At 45.0% G+C, this 24,114-nt stretch overlaps 1 protein-coding gene across 10 annotated transcripts in view; it reads right to left on the reverse strand.

Annotated features, from left to right (window-relative positions):
• ABI1 (abl interactor 1) overlaps window positions 1-23,590 on the reverse strand; it is a 102,960-nt gene extending 79,370 nt beyond the window's left edge. For 2 of the 10 annotated variants that reach the window (XM_081163234.1, XM_081163230.1), the window contains exon 1: window positions 23,311-23,590. In XM_081163234.1, the coding sequence (XP_081019360.1) occupies window positions 23,311-23,427 (117 nt within the window). In that variant the 5' untranslated portion in view covers window positions 23,428-23,590. The remainder of the gene's footprint in view (window positions 1-23,310) is intronic. The other 8 variants (XM_081163232.1, XM_081163237.1, XM_081163239.1 and 5 more) reach the window with 5 other exon arrangements.
• Between the last annotated feature and the right edge of the window lie 524 nt (window positions 23,591-24,114).

Raw genomic sequence — 24,114 nt, forward strand, 5'->3', positions numbered from 1 at the left:
CTCAGAGACTATTTACAAAACGGTTTCCCTATAGACTGTCTAGATATTATTGATTATTTTTTTTCCTGTTACCATTGTTGTCTGTTACTAATGGGGCTTGAAATTAAAACAGCTTAATGTTTACTTTGCTTGCAGGCCGCCATCCATAACACAAGATTGTCTCCAGGATCAGAGTTTATCTAGAGTGTCAATCCGGTTTACCAGCAGAATCGCAGAGAAATGTAACAAAACACACAAAATACAAACAGAACGTATAAAATGTCAATTAAATTGCAATGTGCCATACAAATAAAAAAATAACCATGCCAATTACTATGGAATAACCAGTAATGGTCCATTTCCACTAAATGTAGTCTTTATCATGTTAGTATGACAAAGCCCTAATTCTTGTGAAAAAAATGGACAATTGAGTATTCCATAGCAATTGCTATTATTTATGTATTGTTTATATGGCACTTTGCATCTATAAAAGTATTAAGATTCTCATAAGTTCTGGGGCTTGATTGTGGAGTTGCAGAAACGACACACAGTGTTAGAAACTGGGGTAGAAGAGCCAGGAGCCAAATGACTTCTGGGTCCTGGGTTGTGGGTGCCGAAACAGAATGTCTAGTCGCCACGGGACGGGGGTGGTCAACAACACTTTTTATTTATTATATTGATAAGTATGAATTAATATCCAATTCACATAAGTAGCACATTGTTAATATCACATTTTAAGCAGAAATTGTTAATGCATGTTTAGCATGGTGTTTACAATAAAAATATTGGCACCATACTTCAGTTTTCCAAACACCCTGCTCTTTATTGTTAAACTCCTTAACATATTGTCTATCCTTAACATCTACTTCAAGGCTTCAAAGCACATACATTTCAGTAATCCTTGAGGGTCGGCCAGGCACAAAAAATGGCACCCAGACTTTTTGAGGTGCTTGTAAATGGAGAATCTTTAGGCGCAAAATACACCTGGTGCCCTACTAATTTTGAACCCTGATGACACGGGATTAATAAAAACTTGATTTAAGATTATTCAACTTCTAGTTAACCACGGTGCAACGTACTCCCTCCCCCAAAAGAGTACCCAAGTAGCCATCACAAAAACTAGCAACAGCATGAGCTTAGCTTTGTTCCGCCATCTTTACGCATGTTATTCTTGGCTGATAATGGAAGACAAACAAAATTTTAAGCCTAGCAGAGCTGACCTGAGTAACAATATATATTATTTAGAGAACACACATCTGGCTAAATTAAAGACTACAAAATAAAGTTCACTTTTCAAAACCCTGGGTCATAAAACTCCTATTAAACAAGATGTTCAAAGAGTAGTAGCTCTTGTAATACTGTAAGTTTCCAAAAATAGGGAAATATGGCCCTTATCTGTTAATACACCAATTTCTAAACCTATTGAAAGCAATATTCTATGAGTGGTTTATATTCTGCTCTTGAGTCTCCTGTTTCTGTAATTTTAATTACACAATAATAAATATTTTATGTTCTCTGCGCTAAAGGCAAAGCCTTTTGATTTTGTAACTAGTTAACACTACCCACACACTAATTACCACAACTGCAGTGTCTTGAGAGCAGCTTCCTTCACATGTGCATATGCCCACAAATAATAGCAATGGTTATAATAAATAAAAATAGTAACAACAATAATTTATTACTTGTACCCTGCCCATCTGACTGGGTTGCCTCAGCCACTCAATCCATCACATATAATAGTATTCTGGAGGGAGTCTACAAGCACTTGGCCCAATTTAACTAAGCACTCTCTCTACCCTGGGGGTGGGTACCCTTTTCAGCTTGAGGGCCACCTTCCCTTAGTGTGCAACCTTTTGGGGGGCCAGGGATGAAGAGCAAAAAGTGAATGGGACCAGAAGCAAAAGTGAGCAGAGCAATAGATGTGGCTCCTGCCTTTGTACAGGAGTCTACATTCCAGCCGTGCAAAAGTCTGCGCTTTCTACAAACACATACTTCATCAGGCAAGAAAGAGGCAAGCTTAACATGACACAGAGCAGGTGTAGCCTGAGTTGGGGGAAAGGGCCAGATAGAGAAGTCTGGTCTGGAAAGTCACGTCTGGCCCCCGCAAGGTTCCCTTACCTGTGATCTATTCCATTTAATGACAGTTGCAAAGACCACAGCATTACACAGAGCTCAATTAAGAAGAGACAGCTACAACAGACAGAGGTTGGGGGTGGGCAGAGTAGACATGCTGACTAAGTTGTCCTTAAGGCTGCCATGCACTTCCGTAGCCTGCTGGCACAGCTGAGCCACTGTTAAGAGATTACAGAGCCTCGCAGTGACACTAAGCACATGGCAGGTCATCATTCATTTATCAGCTTCTATCAGAACAGGGCCTTTGATGGCATAAGTGTCAGAACAAGACCTACGCTCATTCGATCATCATCACCGAATGGCATGTTCATCTAAACCAGAACAGTGTTCGATAGACCAAAAGAACAACTTAGTTTCTCTAAGATGAGCCTTAAGCACTGAGGGCAGCTATCTTTAAATTCCAGCCAACCTTACATGGTGTGGCAAGAAGAAAAACGAACACATTCTGCTCCCCACTGATCATCATGGTCACTTTTGTGTACAATAAAGGTAAAGGGTAAAGGGACCCCTGACCATTAGGTCCAGTCGTGACCGACTCTGGGGTTGTGGAGCTCATCTCGCTTTACTGGCTGAGGGAGCCGGCGTACAGCTTCCGGGTCATGTGGCTAGCATGACTAAGCCGCTTCTGGCGAACCAGAGCAGTGCACGGAAACACCGTTTACCTTCCCGCCGGAGCGGTACCTATTTATCTACTTGCACTTTGACGTGCTTTTGTGGTGTTTTTAAAAAAATATTTATTAGAGTTTCCAATTTTTTACAAACAAAAAGAAAAAACAAACATTAAAATATTAAAAACACATAAATTTCACAACTTATTTTCTCATAACTTATTTCCCCACCTCCTCATACCTCCCCTTCTTGTATATCCAGTTCATATTGTTTATACAGCAAATCCTTATCTCAAAGCATTACAGCTTAAAAAGAAACAAAAAAGAGGAAAAAACACCTTATTTTCTCTCCAACATCTTAAATTGTTATAACTTTGGACTGAAATTAAGTGCTTTCAAGCTGTAATTATGATAAAATGGCTTTCTCTTTCTAAGCAAGAATTTAAAGTTATAACACTTTGACGTGCTTTTGAACTGCTAGGTTGGCAGGAGCAGGGACCGAGCAACGGGAGCTCACCCCGTCGCGGGGATTCGAACCGCTGACCTTCTGATCGGCAAGCCCTAGGCTCTGTGGTTTAACCCACAGCGCCACCTGTGTCCCTTTGTGTACAATAGGGGCATCTAAATTAAAATTAAAAGCTCTCAATTCAGTGGAGAGGCAGAAAAACTTCAGATTAAGTCCCAACCCAGTACATAAGCACCAAGCAGATACAAATTTCCAGTCACAAATAACCACTTGGCAGAAATAAATGGTGTCCCCCTAAATAACATTCCGCCTCTACTTTGTTTCTATCAATGAAGTAGTGAGGATTGCCTATAGCAGTAATTTATGAAATTTGAACCTTACGGTTCTCAAAAATTATTCCCTTGTCATGAAGATGATGTTGCACTTGCCTTTCCATTAGATTTACTGCCTATGTGTCATTATTGGCTATATGGTTCAATTCTTGTAATAATTTAATAAGATACAAGAGTATTAAATAATTCATTTCCTTCATCCTCCCTCCCATTTTAGTTCTTTCAGCTGCTTTATTTCCTCTGTTCATCTTTGCAAAATATCTCTAGGTTTTCCATGGCTACGCAGGGCTATCCATGCCTGCCTCCCACTTAAGTCAGACTTTTATCCTGTGATCTGACCACAAAAATCCCCAGAAAGGACCACATTAATCTGGCAACCACAAATCTACAGTTAAAACTGGAAATGCTTGGGCAGGTGGAAGAAGTGGGGAAATTAACCTGGTGCCTAAATACTAAATGTTGATGACTGGCAGGTTTTTGAAGAGAGAGAGTTCTGGTGAGGTAGCGCACACACACACACACACACGAGAGAGAGAGAGAGAGAGAGAGAGAGAGAGAGAGAGAGAGAGAGAGAGCACAGAACATCCTATCCATTGGGTATGATCACATCATATGGCAACAGGAAGTCCTTACGCCAGTCCCTGAACTTTTGGGGCATTCTGGCTCAAAACCAGCACCCTGCATTGTGCCAAGCACTGGTAAGACAGCTAACATATTTTGAAACCACTGAAGCTTTCTAACACCAGAGTTCGGGGTATCAATCTTTCTTCTGCATTTCTAAAATGAATTTATGAGGAAGAGGACGGAGAGCAGAAACCTCTTCTGAGTCCAAATGCCATTTGGCTAGGTAAAGGTAAAGGGACCCCTGACCATTAGGTCCAGTCATGGGGTTGCGGCGCTCATCTCGCTTTATTGGCTGAGGGAGCCAGTGTACAGCTTCCAGGTCATGTGGCCAGCATGACTAAGCCACTTCTGGCGAACCAGAGCAGCGCACAGAAACACCGTTTACCTTCCTGCCGGAGCGGTACCTATTTATCTACTTGCACTTTGATGTGCTTTTGAACTGCTAGGTTGGCAAGAGCAGGGACCAAGCAACGGGAGCTCACCCCATCGCGGGGATTCGAACCGCTGACCTTCTGATCGGCAAGCCCTAGGCTCTGTGGTTTAACCCACAGCGCCACCCACGTCCCTGGCTACTACCCTCCAAAACGTGTCTCCTCTGTGGCCACTCCAACTGATCACTATCGGATCAGTTTTTAACAATCAATCCCTGCGTGTTTGGAATATAATCTTTCCTCCTGCCTGTTCATTCCTGTTTACTAAGAGTGAAAGCCTGTGGGAGCAGGGATGGTTTGTTTCCCCCCATCATTTATTAAAAACATTTATATATCACTCTTCCCCTTTTAAAGAAAATTCCATCAGGGCGATATACAAGAAAACAGCAGAAAAAGTGCATTGAAATCCAAAGTTAAAATAACATTAATTTTTTTATTTAAAAAACCCCACCAAATTACAACAGTAACAATAAACCATGGTAGCAAAACAAGTTCTTAAAAATCCATCACCAGAAGCTGGGTATTATTTTTTTATTAACCCCCTCCCCCAGCAATGTGTGGGTGAAGATGTGAATCTTTAATAGTCACTAAAACACTGTCGCGGATACGGGCAAGGGGTTAAATCTCTGTCCAGAACTTTTAGAACTGTTTTGGCACTCAATCACAAATAAAGCAGAAAAACAGGGATGCAGTTATGAGGTCTAGGTGGAATTGCAGGTACATCCTTCATTGTTGCTGATGTTATCCTTCCTCCCCATCACTTTTTACCATCAGAAATTTGTCATTTTAACTGCTTGGCCCATGGCATTCACTCCGTCATTCCACCCAGTTCCATGTGGCCGTGCCCAGTCTCTGTAACCTTCTTCCTACAATCTTGCCCATTCCATTAAGTGTCTATGGAGGTTTCCCTTTCACATCATCTCCACCACCACTCCCAAAGTCGCAACTCTGCTGCAGCCTTTTGCCGTCGCTTAATGACCCCCGTGAGACACAGGATTTTGTTCTCAATTAGCATTGCTGCTGCACTCCTTCCTTAAAATGTACATCACACCCCACTTGCTCGCCCCCATCACTGAAGTTCAACAAACAGTCTTCTGTTTGCTCCAGGCTCTGCATAACCCTCAGCCTGCAAAGGAAGGTGGGACTTACAGACCCAAAAGCAAAATGTGGATGCATGGAGCCTGACTTACTAGCGAGCGAGACTACACAACATCCTCACTCCCAGCACAATGCAAAAGTTAATCAGGAGTCCCAATAGACAGGTGTCTGTGTTTTTCCTGCCGTGAGTGTTAAACACACAATTTGTTTTATCCTAGAAAGTGTTGATTTGCTCAAGAGGCATAGATTTCTAAAAGCAGGCAAAACAGTTGCTTTCATACCGATAGCTGTAAACAGCAACTGCTCTCCAAGGGTACTGGGGGGGCAGGAGGGGGCAGGATTCCCAGAGAATCCTATTAAGTCTTCCATTTAGTTTTGCATTTGTGCCAATATACAAGGCAAAAGGAGCAGAAGAGGTTTAGATTTTCCATTTGACTCCTGTGTATGTGTTTTTTAAAAAATGGTATTGCAGTTAACAAATAGGGGCAGTGAAAGCCAGGCACCAGGTTGACACATAATCATAGAATTGTAGAACTTTTGCCCAACATGGGGCTCAAACCCACGACCCTGAGATTAAGAGTCACATGCTCCACCAACTGAGCTATCAATCTGAGCCCCGGCAAGGAGTCTTGCCCTCCCGGACAGCCAGCACAACTACTATAGGACCTTCCAAAACTAGACTGGGATGGGGGGTATCCCCAAGGCAATCATAGGACCAAGACATTTAAAGGCATAGCAGCTGGGTCCTTAAACCAGCAGATAACACCAACTTACCTTTTCCAAATGATTGCATTTGACAAGACTGGACTGAAAGCTCTCCAATGAGAGGGATATGCTACTAGTTCCAGCCAAGGGCCAGTCAGGTATTAAGGAACAGTAATGGACTAGGTGAGGGCAATAAATTGAAACTCAATCCTGAGGAGGCAGAGATGTGCTGGTGGGTGCTTCAACCAGTCCTGGTGATACCTGCATTCTCCCTAGAGCAGGAGACCTCCAGGGAGAGATGCTCCCTAGAGCAGGAGAGACCTCCAGATGTTGCAGAGGCTGTAACCCTATCATCCACTATCACCCCCAACACCTGTCACAATGAATGGGGACCTGGTAGGGAGTTGAAGTTCAACAGGGCTACAGGCGAGCCACCTGGCACAAAGGATCAGGTGCGCAGTCTGGAAGCGCTATCAGATCTATCTTTATCACCTGTGGCTACCTCGGAACATTTTCTATTGAATGTGCAAAATACAGTGGTACCTCGGGTTACAGATGCTTCAGGTTACAGACGCTTCAGGTTACAGACTCCGCTAACCCAGAAATAGTACCTGGGGTTAATAACTTTGCTTCAGGATAAGAACAGAAATCGTGCGGTGGCAGCAGGAATCCCCATTAGCTAAAGTGGTGCTTCAGGTTAAGAACAGTTTCAGGTTAAGAATGGACCTCCAGAACGAATTAAGTTCTTAACCCGAGGTACCACTGTAAGCAAGTTTAGGAAACAAGCAGCAAACAGCATCATGCAACATGCGGGTGCATTTTCTATTGTAAATAACTGTCTTGAAAGTTGCAGTCCACTCCCTCACTCAGAACATCTGCCCATGTTGTGTGATGCCAATATTACTGCTTCTATACTCAGCGAGAGCGTTCCTGACAAACCCATCCTTTCTTGTTGCACTTCCAATGAAAATAAGTTTTACTACTGTTTATGCTTGCTTTGCTCTGTAGACAAAACAGAGGAGCAGCTGGAAACCTATCTGGGGAGGTGCCTCTTTGAACAGAAAAGGCTAAACTGGATTCCAGCTTCAAAAGTTCTGCTGTCCTGGAAGACTTACAAGGGGGACGAGGCGATATTTCGACACTTTTAAAGGTTACTTTGTAAGTTTTAATTTGTGTTCTAGCATGCGCTTGCACTGATGAAGTTACTAATAACAGGCTGCAGAGCATACGAGCATTGCAGCCTAACACCCACCAGTGATTAGGTAGCGTTTATTACATGTATATATTGCCTCCCATTAAAAGAAGTCTGGAATCAACTCATCACCAAGAAAGAAAAAAATCCACGACAAACTCATATAAACAGATTAAAAAAACAGATTAAAACAGCACAATATCATATCATTTGTGCTTCGCAAATTCTTGGGGAAAGGCAAATGTATTTGCCTGGATCCAAAATGATGGCAAGGTTGGTGCCAGGCAGGCCTCCCTGAGGGGAAATTTCTATACACAGGGGGCTACTACAGAAAAGACCCATTCCCATACTGCCACCCTCCGGACCTCCCTTGTGGTGGCACACAATGAAAGGGCTCAGATTATGGTCTCAGGGCCCAGGCAGGCTGGGCTCTTGAGGACTGCATTTTGGTTGATCATTTGAGACTGAGTTTTGTAGTTCCCTTTTTTTTGTACCTAGTAAACACTGGTGGCACACCACACGTATACTATGGTTAGCCGTTATTTATATTTTTAAAAGAAACAGTGCACTTGGGATTCTTAGTTATTGCAGGGCTAGCCTTTTTTTAAAGAAAGGGAGAGCACACGTGCAGCATAGTAACAAATTCACATCTCTAGTTCACGATAAGAAATTCCGTAAAACTGTTAATAGCACCGAGAAATTACATTAAGGCAACAGTGAACATTTATTTCCATATTATTCATTCACACAGTCATAAGCCCTAATGTTTGTTGTTCAACCTGGAAAAAAGTATGAATGCCCTTCCCTGACCACCAAAAGGTCCTGTTCCATGAAAAATTAAATCCTTAAGGAGCACCTATCTGTATACTGAATAGTGCATCACAAGTACGAAGGCGAACAAATTATGCTTAGTAACATGGCAAATGTCAAAAAGTCGGAGTGGAGAATTTCTGTGAGAATATGTACAAGGTTCAATCGGGAAATATAAAATGGCCAAGATGGCTACAGCATGACTGATTTAGTACAAAGCTTGTTTTTCTAGTGTGATCACTCAAAACAGGAATGATAGTACATTCATTTCCAAATATGAGGCATTTGGAAGAGGAGTAGGAATCAAAAGTTTGGTTCCCTTCCCAACCTCAATGACTCACACTTAATCATCAACCTTACCCTTTACTCATCTGGAAATTAATTATAGTACAAGTGATTACAAAGAAACATTGGCAGGCCTCACTAGATGACTGGCAAAAATAAGGACACTTTCTACTTCGACTACTATGCCTGTTTGCCCTTCAGGAACCAGCACACCTTGGCTTAGCAACATCACATAGGATCTTCAACTTTAAATTTCGTATCTTCCAGCTTCACCCAGAGGCACACTTACTTGGAAGTAAGCTCAATTAAACCAGTGTGGTGTAGTGGTTTGAGTGCTGAGCTGGGATCTGGGAGAGCAGGGTTCAAATTTCCACTCACTTAGTGAGCTCACTTGATGACTTTGGGTCATGCTCTGTTCTCACACTACCCTTCTTCACAGGGTTATTGTGATGATAAAACAGGGAGAGGGGTACAACATACTCTACCTCTTTGGGGGGGGAGTGGGATAAGTGTAGTGCAGAAAATAAATACATACAATGGGAGTAAAAATGCATCAGTTTGCACTGTGACTTTCTGAACACGTGCTTTCCAAGAAAGTCCCATTGTGAATAGTAACGACTACCTTAAGCTCCAATTGGGTTGGATCTAAACTTATAGTGTGCAATCCTCCACATTTACTCAGAAGTCCCACTGTGTTCAATGAGGACTTTCTTTCAGATAAACATAAACAGGACAGCATTATAATTTAGACTTGTGATGTTTGTTTGTTTGTTTGTTTGTTTGTTTGTTTGGCTGTAAACTGCTGTGGGTAAAATGCTCTTGGGTAAAATAAAGCAACTATCAAATTTAATAAATAATGATGATGACTAAACCTCATTGAGTTCAAAGGGTCCTTTCCTAAGCATGACTAAGTTCCCATTCAACCCACTGATTTGTGTGGGACCAAAATGCAACTACAGTGGTACCTTGGTTCTCAAACTTAATCCGTTCTGGGAGTCCTTTCGACTCCCCAAACCATTTGAAAACCAAGGCGTGGCTTCTGATTGGCTGCAGGAGCTTTCTGCATTCAATCGGACGTTTGGCTTCCGAAAAACATTCGCAAACCAGAACACTCACTTCCGGGTTTGCAGCATTCAGGAGCTGATTTGTTTGGGAGCCAAGCCGTCCGAGTACCGAGATCCCACTGTAATTTGCTCTAGGTCAAACCCAGTCACTTCAGTCTCCCCATAATAATTTCATACTTCTGTATGGTCCTTACTTTAAAACAGGGATAAACCAATATGGTGCCCTCCTGATATCGCTCGACTACAGTTCCCATCAGCCCTAATTCTTATCCTTGGCCGATTGTCAAGGATGATGACAGGTGTAGTCCAACATCACCTGGAGGACACCACATCGCCCACCACTACTTTGAAACGAAGTAGACTAAGTGGAAATAAGGAAAACATCTTAGTCCTTACTCTAAACCCATCATTCCATGCTGTCAAGACAAAATCCTCTATTGCAGTGTTTCCCAACCATTTTTGGGCAAAGGCACACTTGTTTCATGAAAAAAATCTCGAGGCACACCACCATTACAGCCCCGTGACGTCAGCGCGCAGCGTCACGCCGGGAGGGACATGAATTGCTAGCAAATTACATAATCACCTCCTTGAGGGCTGGCTCATCTTCTCCGAAGGCAGAACCCCATTAATTAACAGCACAGACTCACACCATAGCCAAGACGAGGGGGGAAAACCTCAGTCATGCACAGTCATGCACATGTGGGGGCTAAATGAGGACGAAGACCGGGCAGAGAGCAGGGTTCAAATCACCCCACCTGGCCAGGACAATCCCTGGGTGCTCCCTTGGGCCACTCGCCTGACCCACCTCGCAGGGCTGTTGTTGCGAGGATAACACGGGGAGAACCACACGCGCCCCCGGGAGCTCCTTGGAGGAGAAAGCGGGCGATGAATGCAATGCACGAAATATATGAGAGGCGACCAGGTTTTGCAGGTGAGGGGCCCCCGCCAGCCTCCGCTTCCAACACCCGGCGCAACGACGCTGAAGTTTCCCCCCGGGCTCGGCTCGGGGAGCAGCGCTGCTCCCCCCGGCTCCCCTTCGCCCTCCCGGCTCTCTCTGCCGCCCACTGGGGACCCCCCTCACCTGCCAAGTCCGGAGCGCCGGTGGAAGTTGCATGCATGCATGCAGGGCGCCGCGTTGCCATTGCATTGCACTGCACTCCATGCAACGCCTGCACGCATGCTTTGCCTTGCACGCCCGCCAAGGGGTCTCCCCGCGGTCTGATGCGTCCCCTCCGGCGCGGATGCAGCATTGCAAAAATAAAAAACCCCCGACGCAGCCCTACCTGGGGGGCAGCCTCCGCCGCCACCGCTCCGCCTCCGCGGGGATCCCCGGGCTCCATCCTGCCGCCCGATCTCCGCGGGGGCGCAGGCAGGCTGCGCGGGGTCTGTGCGGAAGAGCCCCTGCCTGCCCGGCCGCCACCGCCGCGCTCATTCCATGGCCGGGAGAAGAGCGCTTCAAACAAAACGACCGGCCCGCCAGGCCACGCTGGGAAACGTAGTTCGCGCACCCCCCGCGGGCGCGGAGCCCAAGGGCGAGGGGACTACGGATCCCGGCAGCCCCCGCGCCGGGGACGGAGGGGGAGAGGCCGGGTGCAGGGATGGAGGGACGGGTGGGCGAGCGAGTGAGTGAGTGGCAGCCGCCAAGCCTTGGCCGAGAGCCAGGAAGGGCCTCCCCGGAGGAGGAGGAGGAGGAGGAGGGAGGCGCAGAGCGGGAGGGAGGGAGGGAGGGAACCCCAGGGGTCATCTAGTGACGGCGCCCCAATCGAAAATTTGACTTTAAAAAAAAAATCTTTCGAATTTTTTAATTTTTCCCGCGGCACACCAGGCAACATCTCGCGGCACACTAGTGTGCCGCGGAACAGTGGTTGGGAAACACTGCTCTATTGCCAGGGCCTCCCAGAAGAAAGCCATCAGAACAGTGGTTCTTAGCACACTAGGAATCAGAAGGAATGCCATCTTCTTCAGGAGGCAGCAACACAGCCTGAGTATGGGAACAGTACCAGAATTCTTGAAAAGGATCTTATGCTCCAGACAAGGGAGGAACAAGACACTTTGATGGGGGGTGATAAAAAAAGCCAAATGAACTTCTCCCATAGCAATTAACATCTACCATCAGGAAGCTGCCTTATGCAAGCCATTACATTAGGCTGTCACAGAAGAAGGGGAGAGAAGGGATGCAAGACCATCATCAGCTCTGCTCCCCCTCCATCAACTGTTGCCTGGCAACAGCCATTATATCAGGCAGCCACAGAGGAGGGAAGATATACAGGACCATCCCACAGCTGAGAAAACAGCAACTTTTCCTCTCCTTGAACCCCTCCAACCAAGCTGATTATTAGAATTTATAACTAAAAACTCATCCCCTTGTTTGCTTTTTCCTCCACCCTCCTCCTCTTCAACCCATTTTCCTTTTGTGTCATGACATTCTACAGTGTACAGGGACTGGTCTTCTTTTTTCCCTGGTCTGTAAGCTGCTACAGGAGCCTTGTTGGGTTGAAGAGTTGGATAAATAATTCTTTGATTAAATACATAAGCCTTTATTATCATTATTTGAAATGAGATTATAAGGAAGGGACTACAGATTAGTGGCAAAGTACATGCCTAGCACAGAGAAGGTCCGAGGCTCAGTTGGTGGGGTGTCCAGGTCAGGTAGTGAGTGATGGGAAAGACTGCCTGATACCTTGCGGAGCCAATGCCAGTCAAAGTAGACACAATGGGCTGGATGAAGAAATAGCCCATACTTTATAGCAGGTGTGGGGAAACTTTGGCCCTCCAAATATTGCTGAACTACCCATCATCCTTGGCCACACTTGTTAGGGCTGCTAGGAGTTATAGTTCAAAGGTTCCCAACATTAGAGGATTTCCATATGTTTCCAGGACTTGGGCAAGAGCACCATTATGTTTTTCCAGTGTTTTTATTCCTTTCAAATGGGGCTTGCATAGGATAATGTCCTGATGGATTGTGACCCACAGGTGACCCCAGCCTGCCAGTCTTCACAGCACCCAAGTCTCTCATTCAAGATGGCCACCTCACCTTGCCTCATGGCAGGGCTCCCTTTGCAACCCTCACTCATTTGCAACAACCCACACTCCTTTGTGGCACGCTTACGCACACATTTTTATCACCAACTCTTTAACCTCTGCTGAAACTCTAGATGGAATAAACTTTGGGAGATTTTATTTAAAGGATGTGAATAATTTAAGACCATAAAACATGAGGAAGTGCCTAGGAATAATGGAAGATGGTGCATCACTTTGTGAATTAGCTAGAGGATTGTTTGCAGAGCTTGCACCAACTTCAGAACACATCAAGTTTTCTAACTGCCACTAAACTATAAACAGACCTTGGGAGTTCATCTGTCATGAGAGTTTTTAAAGTTTGGAATGCAAACACAACTATGGAGCCCTTCCTCGCCATGGTAGGTACAGGAGTCAAGCATGCAGAATAGGAACAGGGAACCTGTAGTCCTCCAATCAGCCCCAGCCATTGTGGATTATGATCAAGGGAAGAGACCAACAAGGTTATCACATTGCTGTCACTAGAGCACAGATAGCCAGTGCAGATGCCCAGTGATGCCTTCAAAGTTAGACTCTGAGTAATGCTTTGGCCAAACCTAATCAGCTTGGCATGGCTTTCCTTCACCCCTCCCTAGGTTGCCAGTCAGCAATGGGGACCCGTAAGAAAATAACACCTTTCTCCATGCAGAGAGAACTGGATCTAACTTAAAAGGAAAAAACAACTCCAATATCACAGGAGGAAGGCAAGTCATTTTTTGGGTGAAGGGGAGACAACGCAGCCCCCCATCCCCTGGCCAAAAAAACCAGAAGAAGTGTGCATGCACATGAAAGCTCATACCAATAACAAGCTTAGTTGGTCTCTAAGGTGCTACTGGAAGGAATTTGTGTGTGTGTTTCAAACCAGGGATCATCTATGATAGGATAAGGGATGAGATGCCGACTGCACTCATTTTTCACAGACAGCTCATTTGAAAATGAACTGTCACAGATGTACCCTTAATGAACTGCTCTCTTTCAAACTAGCGATAAAACAGTCATTGATACCGAAGGAGGAAAGATCTCGAGCCATACTAAACACAAACGTTGATTTGTTGTTAGGAAGGAAATCTACTGAATGTAGGCTTAGATTAAAATTTTAGTATCTTTTGAAGTCTCTTGCTCACTAGTGCACTACAGTCCCTTCCATACTGCTGCACACAGTCCAAGGAGACCTGACCTACGAAAGGGCTCCCCCCCCCCATGAAATTAATGTGTTGGATTCAAAAGTGAAGCGTTTTTAATGCTGTCAGGGGAAATTAGTAAAGAGAGTTACCTACAAGAATGCGTACCAAAAAAGCCAAGACTTCTACGCTAACATAACTTACATATTCTCTACATCTCGTATATCATGGGTCAGCAGAAGATAGTCTATGGGCAATAACCAGATTCCCTTAGACCACCGAGTGTTAGGCTAGATTGGTCTTGGCCTGATCCCAAGCCACCACCGATGTTTTTAAAGCAACAGTACAGGTAGAAGCAAGGATGCTGGCAGTCACTCCCTTATCGGATTACATAATACCTGTTCTGCAAGGGCTATACAGAGAACAAATTTGCTTCTAGGCACAGTTCAAAGTGCCTAGAATGATGACTTTTAAAGGCCTTGATGATGGTTCAGGTGCCAAATAGCTTAGGGACCTACTCCTCCTATACCAGCAGTTGATGGGAAGCCTTTTAGACCTGGCGGGTTACATCTTTATAGCCGCCTATCCCTGCAGGCCAAATTTGACAGGTAGATGGAACCACCTTTTTCTCAATCATATGACTTCATAAGGGGACAGCAATGACTTTCAAGCACCATGCAGGGCTTGCAAAGAGCCCTGTGCTGTGCTTTGCAGCACTAATGTTCAGCAGGCTTGCCTTCAACTCCCCACCCATGGTACACAGGCAGGGAGTTCTGCAAAGAATTGCTGCGCAAGTGAGTTCCGTGTGAGGAACTTGCACAGCCAGACCAGGCACGTCCCACACCTGATTTGTTTAAAACATTTTTACCCCGCCTTTCAAACCTTCATCCATGGTCACTGCAAACAGAATATTTATTCAGTGATACCCGCCAAGATGGTCTAGCCATACATGCTTCTTTTAAAAGCATGACAAAAGTCAGAGTGGAGCCAGCTGTAAGAGGATAGTACTGTAGACCCTCATAAAATGTGAGGAAAAGGCTGGAAGTTGTTGCCCCATCCCCCAAATTCTAATGTTCATTATTTATACAGTGGACTGGATAAACCTATACCCCATTCATGAACATACACATCCCATACGAGTCAGGGATTCACAAGTTTTAAAGTAGTATTACCAATAACAGCAGTCATTCATGTACTGAGGTTGATCTGTTTACAAGTGTCACATTATTCTAACCCGACTGAAACTAGAATTGAATATGACCCTAAGTTTACATTTGATCTAATTAGTAGATTTTCCTTAGGCAAACTGCAAACACTGAAGCAAATAATGCATCTGCCCAGCATGAGAGAGAGAGAGAGAGAGAGAGAGAGAGAGAGAGAGAGAAAGAAATGGCAAGTGCTTCCTTAAGTCTTTACTTATACTTATATTAATTAGCTCTTAATGAGACTTGTTGCAGGAGGATCCAACATATTACCCAATCTCCTGCAGCCAGGTGAGACAATACTCAACTGAAAACTGCTATGCAAACCAAGTCATCTTCATAGAATTGTAATTCGCCACCAATATCTAATTAATATAATTAAATGGCTATGCTGTTTAGCCACGTCTAAAAAAATCAAGGACCAAAATGATGAATTGTGACTTGTATTTTAAGAGACAGGAATTCCCCTAAGGACTTCTGCTCACAGATGGAATATCATCTACCATCAACCTTGAGCCTAGAACAAGTCCACACAAGCGGCTCAGTTTCTGGACACTATTTTGCAGCTACATAATGACACACAAGCACCACCTTATTATACAGAAAATCCACTGAGTGCTACACATACTTACACGGGTCCAGCTTCCACCCAGAGCACTCCACAAAATCAGCTGTCTGCCCCGAGCTCCTGGCTGCATACTATAAGGTCATGAATATAAGCTGCTGCACTTTAACTTTTCACAGTGGGAATTTTTGGGGAAAGTGATGCTTATATTCAGGCCAATATGGTAATAATCCATACAACAGGATATATATATCACAAGCAAAAAGGAGCATAAAGAAGGTCACAAATTCATTCCCCAGCATTTCCATGAAGGGCTGGGTGATCTACTTGTCTGAAACCCTGGAGAGCCACTGCAAGTCAGCATGGATGATATTGAGTAAGATGGTCAAATGGTCTGACTGAATATAAGGCAGTTTCCTATATTCCTGTATCAGGCTGGGCAGTGTAGAAAAACTGATCAAGACACCCACTTCTCTCCATCTATGTCCATCAGAGAAGTAGCAGCTAAGGTTCTCTATTCTAAAGCAGCCTGGTTATAAAATAAATTACCTCACTCCATTTCATCTAGACATGTTTTTATCTCTCTCTCTTTTTTCACAGCAGTGAAGCCTACAAAACAAGATTTGGAAATTTTAAAGACAGATTTGCAATAATTCAGCTGTGCAATCTTCCCCCCATTAGTCAAATCCTAAAATCCCCGCAGTATTTGCATTAGCTTCCTTTTATTTATATTCAGTTCCTCATGCCTTCTCTGCATCCAGCAGCTGACACACACTTTTAATTTCCTCCATGCTGGAGATTCTTTGAACCTCACTGGCTCCTTTCAAGTCTCTTCCACCATCGTCCCCTTTTCATTTCTCTCAGATAAAGTGCTGATTACCTAGAAGGCTTATCTGACCCAGAGGGCTAGGGGAGGCTACTATCTAGAATTCTGTTTGGCTGCTGCTGCTTGCGTCACTGCACATGGTAGCCAGAAGCTTACTTTCCAGTACAATACAATATTGGCAGCTACAGCTTTGGCAGTCGGAGGGAGGCAAAGGAAGACAGAAATAGGATTCAAATCCAGAAGATTTGGACGTAGTAGCCCTTTGTCTTTTACAGTGATTAAATTTAGACTTTCAGAATGAGAACTGGCAGCCTGGTTTAAGCCACACTTGTCCAAGCACATGCACACACACAGAAAAGCAAGGTGTCAAATGGCTCTTTCAAGGTTAGGCGTCGCCAGAAGATCCACATGTGCTCTGATCAAGAGACAGTTGAGAGACAAAACCTGTTCCGTATCCGCTCAGCAGTATGGAGGTGGCGACAGAAGACAAGCCAGTCCCTTTCTATAGGATGCACTCCACGCTTTCTTTCTCTTAAAGGCACGCCGTGATTTTGAGAGCTCTAAGGCAGGGAAAGGAAATTACAGCTCTCCAGATGTTGTTGAGGATACAACTCTGAACATCCCTGACCGCTGGTCATGCTTGCTAAGGTTGATGGAGGCCCACAGGCACCTCATCCCTGCTTAAAGCTTTCATACGTGGGAATTCTTTTGGTAGATTAAGCCAAGACGTAGAACTAGGATCGCCCAGTGAACTTCACTGACGTGCAAGGATTCATCTGTGGACCTCCCCGATACAAACCCAAACAGTCTAACCACTAAAGCACATGTTATGGTTGTTGCTTTCGTTCTTGTAGGTATACTGGGTGTGGTTTTTTAAAGTGAAGTGGGAGCAAAGCATTTTTCAAAAAAATTAAGCAAACACATCTACAGTGGTACCTCAGGTTAAGTACTTAATTCGTTCTGGAGGTCTGTTCTTAACCTGAAACTGTTCTTAACCTGAAGCACCACTTTAGCTAATGGGGCCTCCTGCTGCTGCTGCGCCACCGGAGCACGATTTCTGTTCTCATCCTGAAGCAAAGTTCTTAACCTGAAGCACTATTTCTGGGTTAGCGGAGTCTGTAACCTGAAGCGTATGTAACCTGAAGCATATGTAACCCGAGGCACCACTGTATTCTTTAACTATGCATCTCCCTCATGCCTCCTTTTTTTTAGTCATGCATATTGAGCTGCTACGACTTGCTTTCCACAGGGAAGGAAGTTGGGACAAGAACGTGCAATTCAACAAGCACTGGAAACTCAGTTTGAATCCGATGCAAACACCAACTGCAGAGATTTCTTTCCCAGCCCCCAGCTTGTATGCACACAGGCACACACACACACATAGCCCTACATTGCCCTGTGTGTTACATTCTCTAATCCTGGGGCAGCAAGACCATAGACATTGACACTACTAGCAAATTCAATCCCCTAGAAAAGTAATCTCTACACTAGTCCAACTGCAGAGCAGATGGCTTTGTACAACTGCTGGTATAACTCTGTCTTACACTAAAAATCAAATCAGTATTATCAACTTGTTTATCACTTTATACTGAATTGGGCTAAATCCACATAAAAGCAGAAAAATTAGGTATTAACCTAAAAAAAACAACCCACGAGTTCTTCCTTCTACACCTTAGCATGGGGAAATACCTTTTCACCCCTCATTCACCCCCAGCTGTTGACATGCAGCTCTGTTTTAAAAGCAGGTTATGTGAGCTTATATGAGCGAATGCTAGTTATATTTTTTTGGGGGGGAGGGACTTATCCACACTGGGGTAAACGTACTTACAAGCTATTTGAAAAAAACACAGTGCTGGACAGGTTTGCCACAACAGGAATGACACACAAACACATACACAAACACCAACCAACAGGTCAAAACATGTGCTGCAGTTACAACACCACAGTATTTGTCATATTTCCCATGAGTAAAACCAAAAGCAACCTCGCCTTTTTCAAGCATTTGTATCAGCAGCTTTCTTTGGGTGGAGCAAGAAAACTCTGAAGCAGGAGGTGGAGGGAGGGGCGAGGAAACTGCTTAACTCTTACAGTTGTGGAAAGGCAGGTCAAACTTTTAGCTGCTGGCAGTGCCAAGACGTAAAACCTGTTCTCCTCAAGCACTTCATATGTAAACGCCAGTGTGGTCTAAACAGGAACAACATGCCAAATCATATTCAGGCTACATCTTGCTTGGTAAACGAAGAAGACAGCTTTTATGGGGAATTATGGGGGAAACCACTATGAAGGTTCATATAATATTACAAATGTGGGTACATTTGCAAGGATGGCTTGCCCTCAAGGCCTATTGCTGACACAGCCGTGCCCCTCTAGAATTCCCACACATCCTAAATTAGATCCAAGTTAAACTAAAGTGGAAAAAAATGTGCAGCAAATTCCAAGCAATCCTGAGAGGGATCCATGCTAAGGTCATATGGCAGGCACATCAGCAGCATGAAATAAGTGCTCCCCAAGCTTTTAGTTGATGGATTCGTTAGAAGTTATGAAACCTAATGCAAGAATTGTGGTCTCCCGAGGATTTATAGAAGCAACAGAAAGGGGGGGGGGGCGACAAATGGTGCAAAGCAATAGCTATCCCAAGAGTCCCAATGCATTGTGAGCTCTTCCTCAGGAGAGTCATGCTTAGTTAAAGAAGATTCAGAGCATCATTGCAAAAAGCCTGTTAGCTGCAGAATGGAACACCAGCTATGCATCTGTATGTCACTGTGTAGCTTGACCAGAGAGTCTAGCATCTTTCTTGCTTGGAACTAATGCTTAACTATCTGAGGCAAGGTGACCTACTCTAAGTTTTGTTTTCCCTTTTTATGCAAACTGCTTTGAGCGCAATTTGAATCATGAGTGAAGGGCCCAATTAGCGTTGGTGCATTGCCAAGACCTTGGCACGATATGCACTAGAGCCAATTAGATATCCAAATAAATAATATATTTGTGGGAAATGCGGTATATAAATAAATTGACTAAGACTATAGCCCCTCCTACCACAACTGCACGGGACAGAACAACAGGAATTATATTCAAAACGCATTTCCCCACTAATAGCACTTTTCATAAGTCTTCCATGTCTTTACAACAGACATGGAAGGTAGGTTAATATTATCCCCACATTACCGGGGGTGGAGGGTTTGGGAGGGGGATAGAAGAGGCCAAGAAATAGGATTTTACTTAGAACCCAGTGAAGTCACAGCAGAAGTGATCCGGGGCATTCCCACTACAGGCTCAGTCACTTGATCCTTGTAGTGTGTCAGATGCAGAGTTTCCTACAGAAGTTCCCCTTTAGATGTTACCAACAAGTGCCACAAGCTGATTTTTTTATTTTTGGGGGTGGGCGAACACAAACACAAAGCCGGCAGCCCTGATGAGTAACATCTGAAGCCACTTGGGAGTCAGAACTTCCTTTTAGAATATATCACATAGTGTACAGTCTCTAAAACATGGCAAGTCCATGTTTTGCTAAAGAACAAAATATTGAAGACTCAGTGGGAAGCAGAAAATACTTTGCTGCCTATCCTCACTTGACACCAGGTGGTGATGTGGGAGAAGCAGAAAGTTTGGTCACATTAAGGGAGAAAGAGCACTTAATTAATAAACTCACATTTGATTTTCTCAACTACTGATGACAGCAGATTGATGTGTTTAAGCATAGATCTGACCCCAAAATCTAGAATGGTGGATTCCTTTTTCAGAAAAACAGTGCACAGTTAAAGGATGACTTCCTGCTTATTTCCCACAGGTAGAAAAGAAATTTTCCAAAAATCTTAATATTGAGCTTATCTGCACACTGTTTCTTTTCCAACTCTCATCCCACTCCTTGATCAGTAAGAAGAGTGGGGGTTTTTATTTTGTGCTTTAAAATATCATACATTTAATATTTTATGCACTCCAGGCTTCCTAAAGTACACTGTTAAATCCAGCTGCATAAAAACACCACATATTATATACATGCTTCTGTATATAATTTTATATATACTTAGGCTTTTTAGAAAACTGACAATGCACAAGCAGCTTGGGTATGAGTGGGTACTTGTTGCAAAGAGGTGGTCCAAAGCTTGATCGGGTCAGAACTGTCAATTGTGTTTATAAATCCATTCAAAGCAAATTCCTCCTCCCAGCCTACCCCACAGCCTGTCTCTACAGACACTTTTCTTCTAGCCAAGCACACATTGCTGCTAGAGTTCAGCTGAGGAGAAAAACACCACAGGAGGACAAACTGTGATGATGCAGGCAGGCATAGGTTCTGCACTCATCCACGTACTCCATTTGCTGCTCAAACATGAATCCCCAACACCCTTCATTCTGTGCGAATGGGGAAGGTAGTAAGTGTTTAAGCGCATAGATCTGCCATAGTCACAACTAATTTGGGCCTCAACGTTTCAATGAAAAATGTTACTTGGATGCAGATAAATATTCCAAGTAAAGGCAACGTGGAGAACATTCAGATAGTGATACCAAACCACTCCCGAATTCAGTGATTGCCATAATAATAAAAAATGGGTATGAGAGGGAGAGAAATCTACTGTACAGTCATACCTAGGGTTGAAGTAGCTTCGGGATAAGTATTTTAAGGTTGCACGCTGCAGCGACCAGGAAGGAACGGAGTGCGTTACTTCTGTGTTTCGCCGCTCGCGCATGCGCAGACAGTCAAAATGACGCATCCAGAGGTACCACTGTATATACTTATCACTACATAACTTTGCATGCAGAAGTTAGGAAGGGTAGTTAATGCTGGAGGCAAGCCTAAGGAAAGGTACTTGGGAGGAAGCAGTGTGAAGCCTAGATTGTAGCCAGGCAAACATATGCAGCATGCAACAGGTTCCACAGTACTTTTATCTAGTTTTAAAAAATAGTGAAGTTGCTGTAGCCTTTTCCTAAATATTACCCCCACAGAAATGTGTGTAAATAATCAGTGGGGACAGTGGCTGCAAACCTATGAGCACCTAGCGTAGGACTGCCATTCAACTTAGTGGGGCAGACTCCCAAGTAGACACACACAACGGATTGTGCTGTTTAAGGCCTTTAGAAGTTACAAAGATCATTTAGAAGGGTAGAAATGCATTTGAACCACCCACACATACACAAGGCTAGTAGATAGACTGGAAAAAAGAGTAACAAATAAGATTCTTTCCTGAGTAACGTAAAGGCCCCATCAGCACTATGTATTTAAAAGCAGTAACAAGCCACTTTAAACAGGCATGGCTTCCTGCAAAGAATCATGAGACCTGTATTTTGTTAAGGGTGCTGAGAATTGTTAGGAGACCCCCATTCCCCTCACAGTGTTACATTTCTCAGTGTAGTTTAATAGTCAATCCCTTTCCCTGGGGAACATTGGAAACTGCAGTTCTGGGAGGGGAAGAAGGGTCCTCCTAACAACTCTCAGCAGCCTTAATGACAGTTCCCAAAATTGTCTGGGAGAAACCATGGCTGTTTAAAGTAGTGCAGATGGAGGCCTTAGACACAGGTTACCTTTCATGGAGCCTAAATATTTCACTCCAGAATGTATTAATTATATGAAATAAGCAGGTCAGCCCATTTTGAGGAGAACCAGCATATCCTTTTAAAAAAATAATGCTTTACTTTTCCTGGCTGCATAACTGCAGCTCCCTTCTCTCAGAACTTATCGTTTCAACAATCTAGCACCATGCCAGGAACACAATTCATTTGGACTTGGTATGAATTACACACCAAATATTAAATAAACAGCATCCACAGAGAATTCGCTTGCATTATTAAATTACATTAAGTAATTTATAAGTGTGCGCGGCGTGCACATGCATACACAAGCGTGAGATTGGGGTGGTTTTTCCCCGCCCCACCCCACCCCCTTCCCTTCTTTCACAAATTCAGGATTTCACATTACTACAGTAAACAAGCCAAACAAGTCTCACTTCAAAAGTCATTTCGCTGTATTCATTTCGACATATTTGAAGTGGGGGGGGGAGGCATATCCCTCACACCACGCCGCTCCCACCCCTCAGAAAAATAACCCTGAGAGAAGTCTGATGTAATATACTCTCTCTTTCTACTTCCAGTTTTCTCAATGGCTTTTAAACTGCACACAAACACATACAAATTGAGATATGATCAGAACCCCAAAGGGAAACTAATGGAGAGAGGCAGAGAAGATGAGGGGAAGCAGTCTGAAGGTAAACAGGCAGGGCTCTTACTAAACCCATGAACCATTTATCCCCCCACCCAGCCAGCCACTTCTGCCTCCAGACGTTCACAGAAACACAGGGAGGGCTGTAGAAGAAGATACCCTTACAGACACACCCTCAGATCGGAGCAGACGGAATAGCCACCGTCCATTAAACCCCCACCCCACCCCACCCCAGGCGCTTCAAGGGAAACACAGCCCCGAGGTGGAGCTGGGTGGGTGGGTGGAAAGGAAGCCCTCGTTTGGTTCAAAAGTTTAAAGGGAAACGCCGAGGGATTGGACTGGGGGAGGGTCGGGGTGGGGGGAAGAAGAGGGCGACACCATGTCTCGCAGCCTGGGCTGGGCGCTACAACGTGCCCGGAGAGGCTTGCCCAGTGTCTGGGCTGGGTGCTTCTCTCCCCTTCGCAACAGCCCTTGCCCACTTCCTGTGTGTGTGTGTGCGCAAGAGGGCGAGTGAGTGTGTGTGTGTGTGTCTAGGGGAGGTCCTCCCCCCCCTCCCCCTGCCGTGAAGGCGAAGGGAGGCGACTGGCTTCCCCCTCCGCCGCCCCCCCCCCGGAAAGGCAAGCGAGGTCTCCCCGCCGGCGCTGCCTTCCCTCCTACCTACCTGGATGTAGTTGTTCTCGCAGTAGTCGGCGACCCTGGTGAGGTTCTGGTAGCTCTCGAGCAAAGCCCGCTTGCCAGAAGGGATTTCCTCCTCTAGTAACATCTGCAGCTCTGCCATTTTCCACCCCTCCGCATCGCTTCCTCTTGCATTAAAGAGACAGCGGGAGCTCCGCAAGCTCGCCAGCCAGCCCGCCTGGTATTGTGGGATTCCTCCTCCTTCTCCTCGCCTCGCTCTCGCAACAGAGACTTCGCTTCCCCCCGCCTCCCACCCACACCGAGCCGCTCTCGCCCGTCCCTCGCCTGCCTTCTTTTTCGCCCGCCTTCCTTCTCAGCCGCCGTCCCCCTCCCCCCCGCCCCGCAGGAAAAGGCGACCGCAAGGCACGCCGGGAGATGTAGTCACGGCTCTTTCTTGCCTCCCTCCGTTCCTCTTACCCGCTTTGCTCAGTCTATATTAGTAATAGGACGCGGCCGCCGTCATCTCCTTGCGCTCTGGCAGTGGCTTCGTTTCCCTGGGATCCGCGCGGGCGAACCCGGCAGGGTTTCCCAGGGATGGGCGAGTGACTTGGAAGGGATCCTGAGGGTCATCCAGTCGGACCAGCCCAACCCGCTGCAATGCAGGAATACGCAGCTGTCCCTGGGCGGGGATTGAACCTGCAAACCTCGGCATTATCAGCACCGCGCTCTAACCGATTTAAGCTGCCCTTGAGAGGCAGAAAGCTTTGAGTGCTGACATGCGCGTGCCGGAAATACTGTGGTTTCCCCACCCCCCAAGCCTAGCAAAATATAAATATTAGCCTCCAGCCCC

This window comes from Podarcis bocagei (genome assembly GCF_964188305.1).
Source record: "Podarcis bocagei genome assembly, chromosome: 12".
NCBI classification, from domain to species: Eukaryota; Metazoa; Chordata; class Lepidosauria; order Squamata; family Lacertidae; genus Podarcis; species Podarcis bocagei.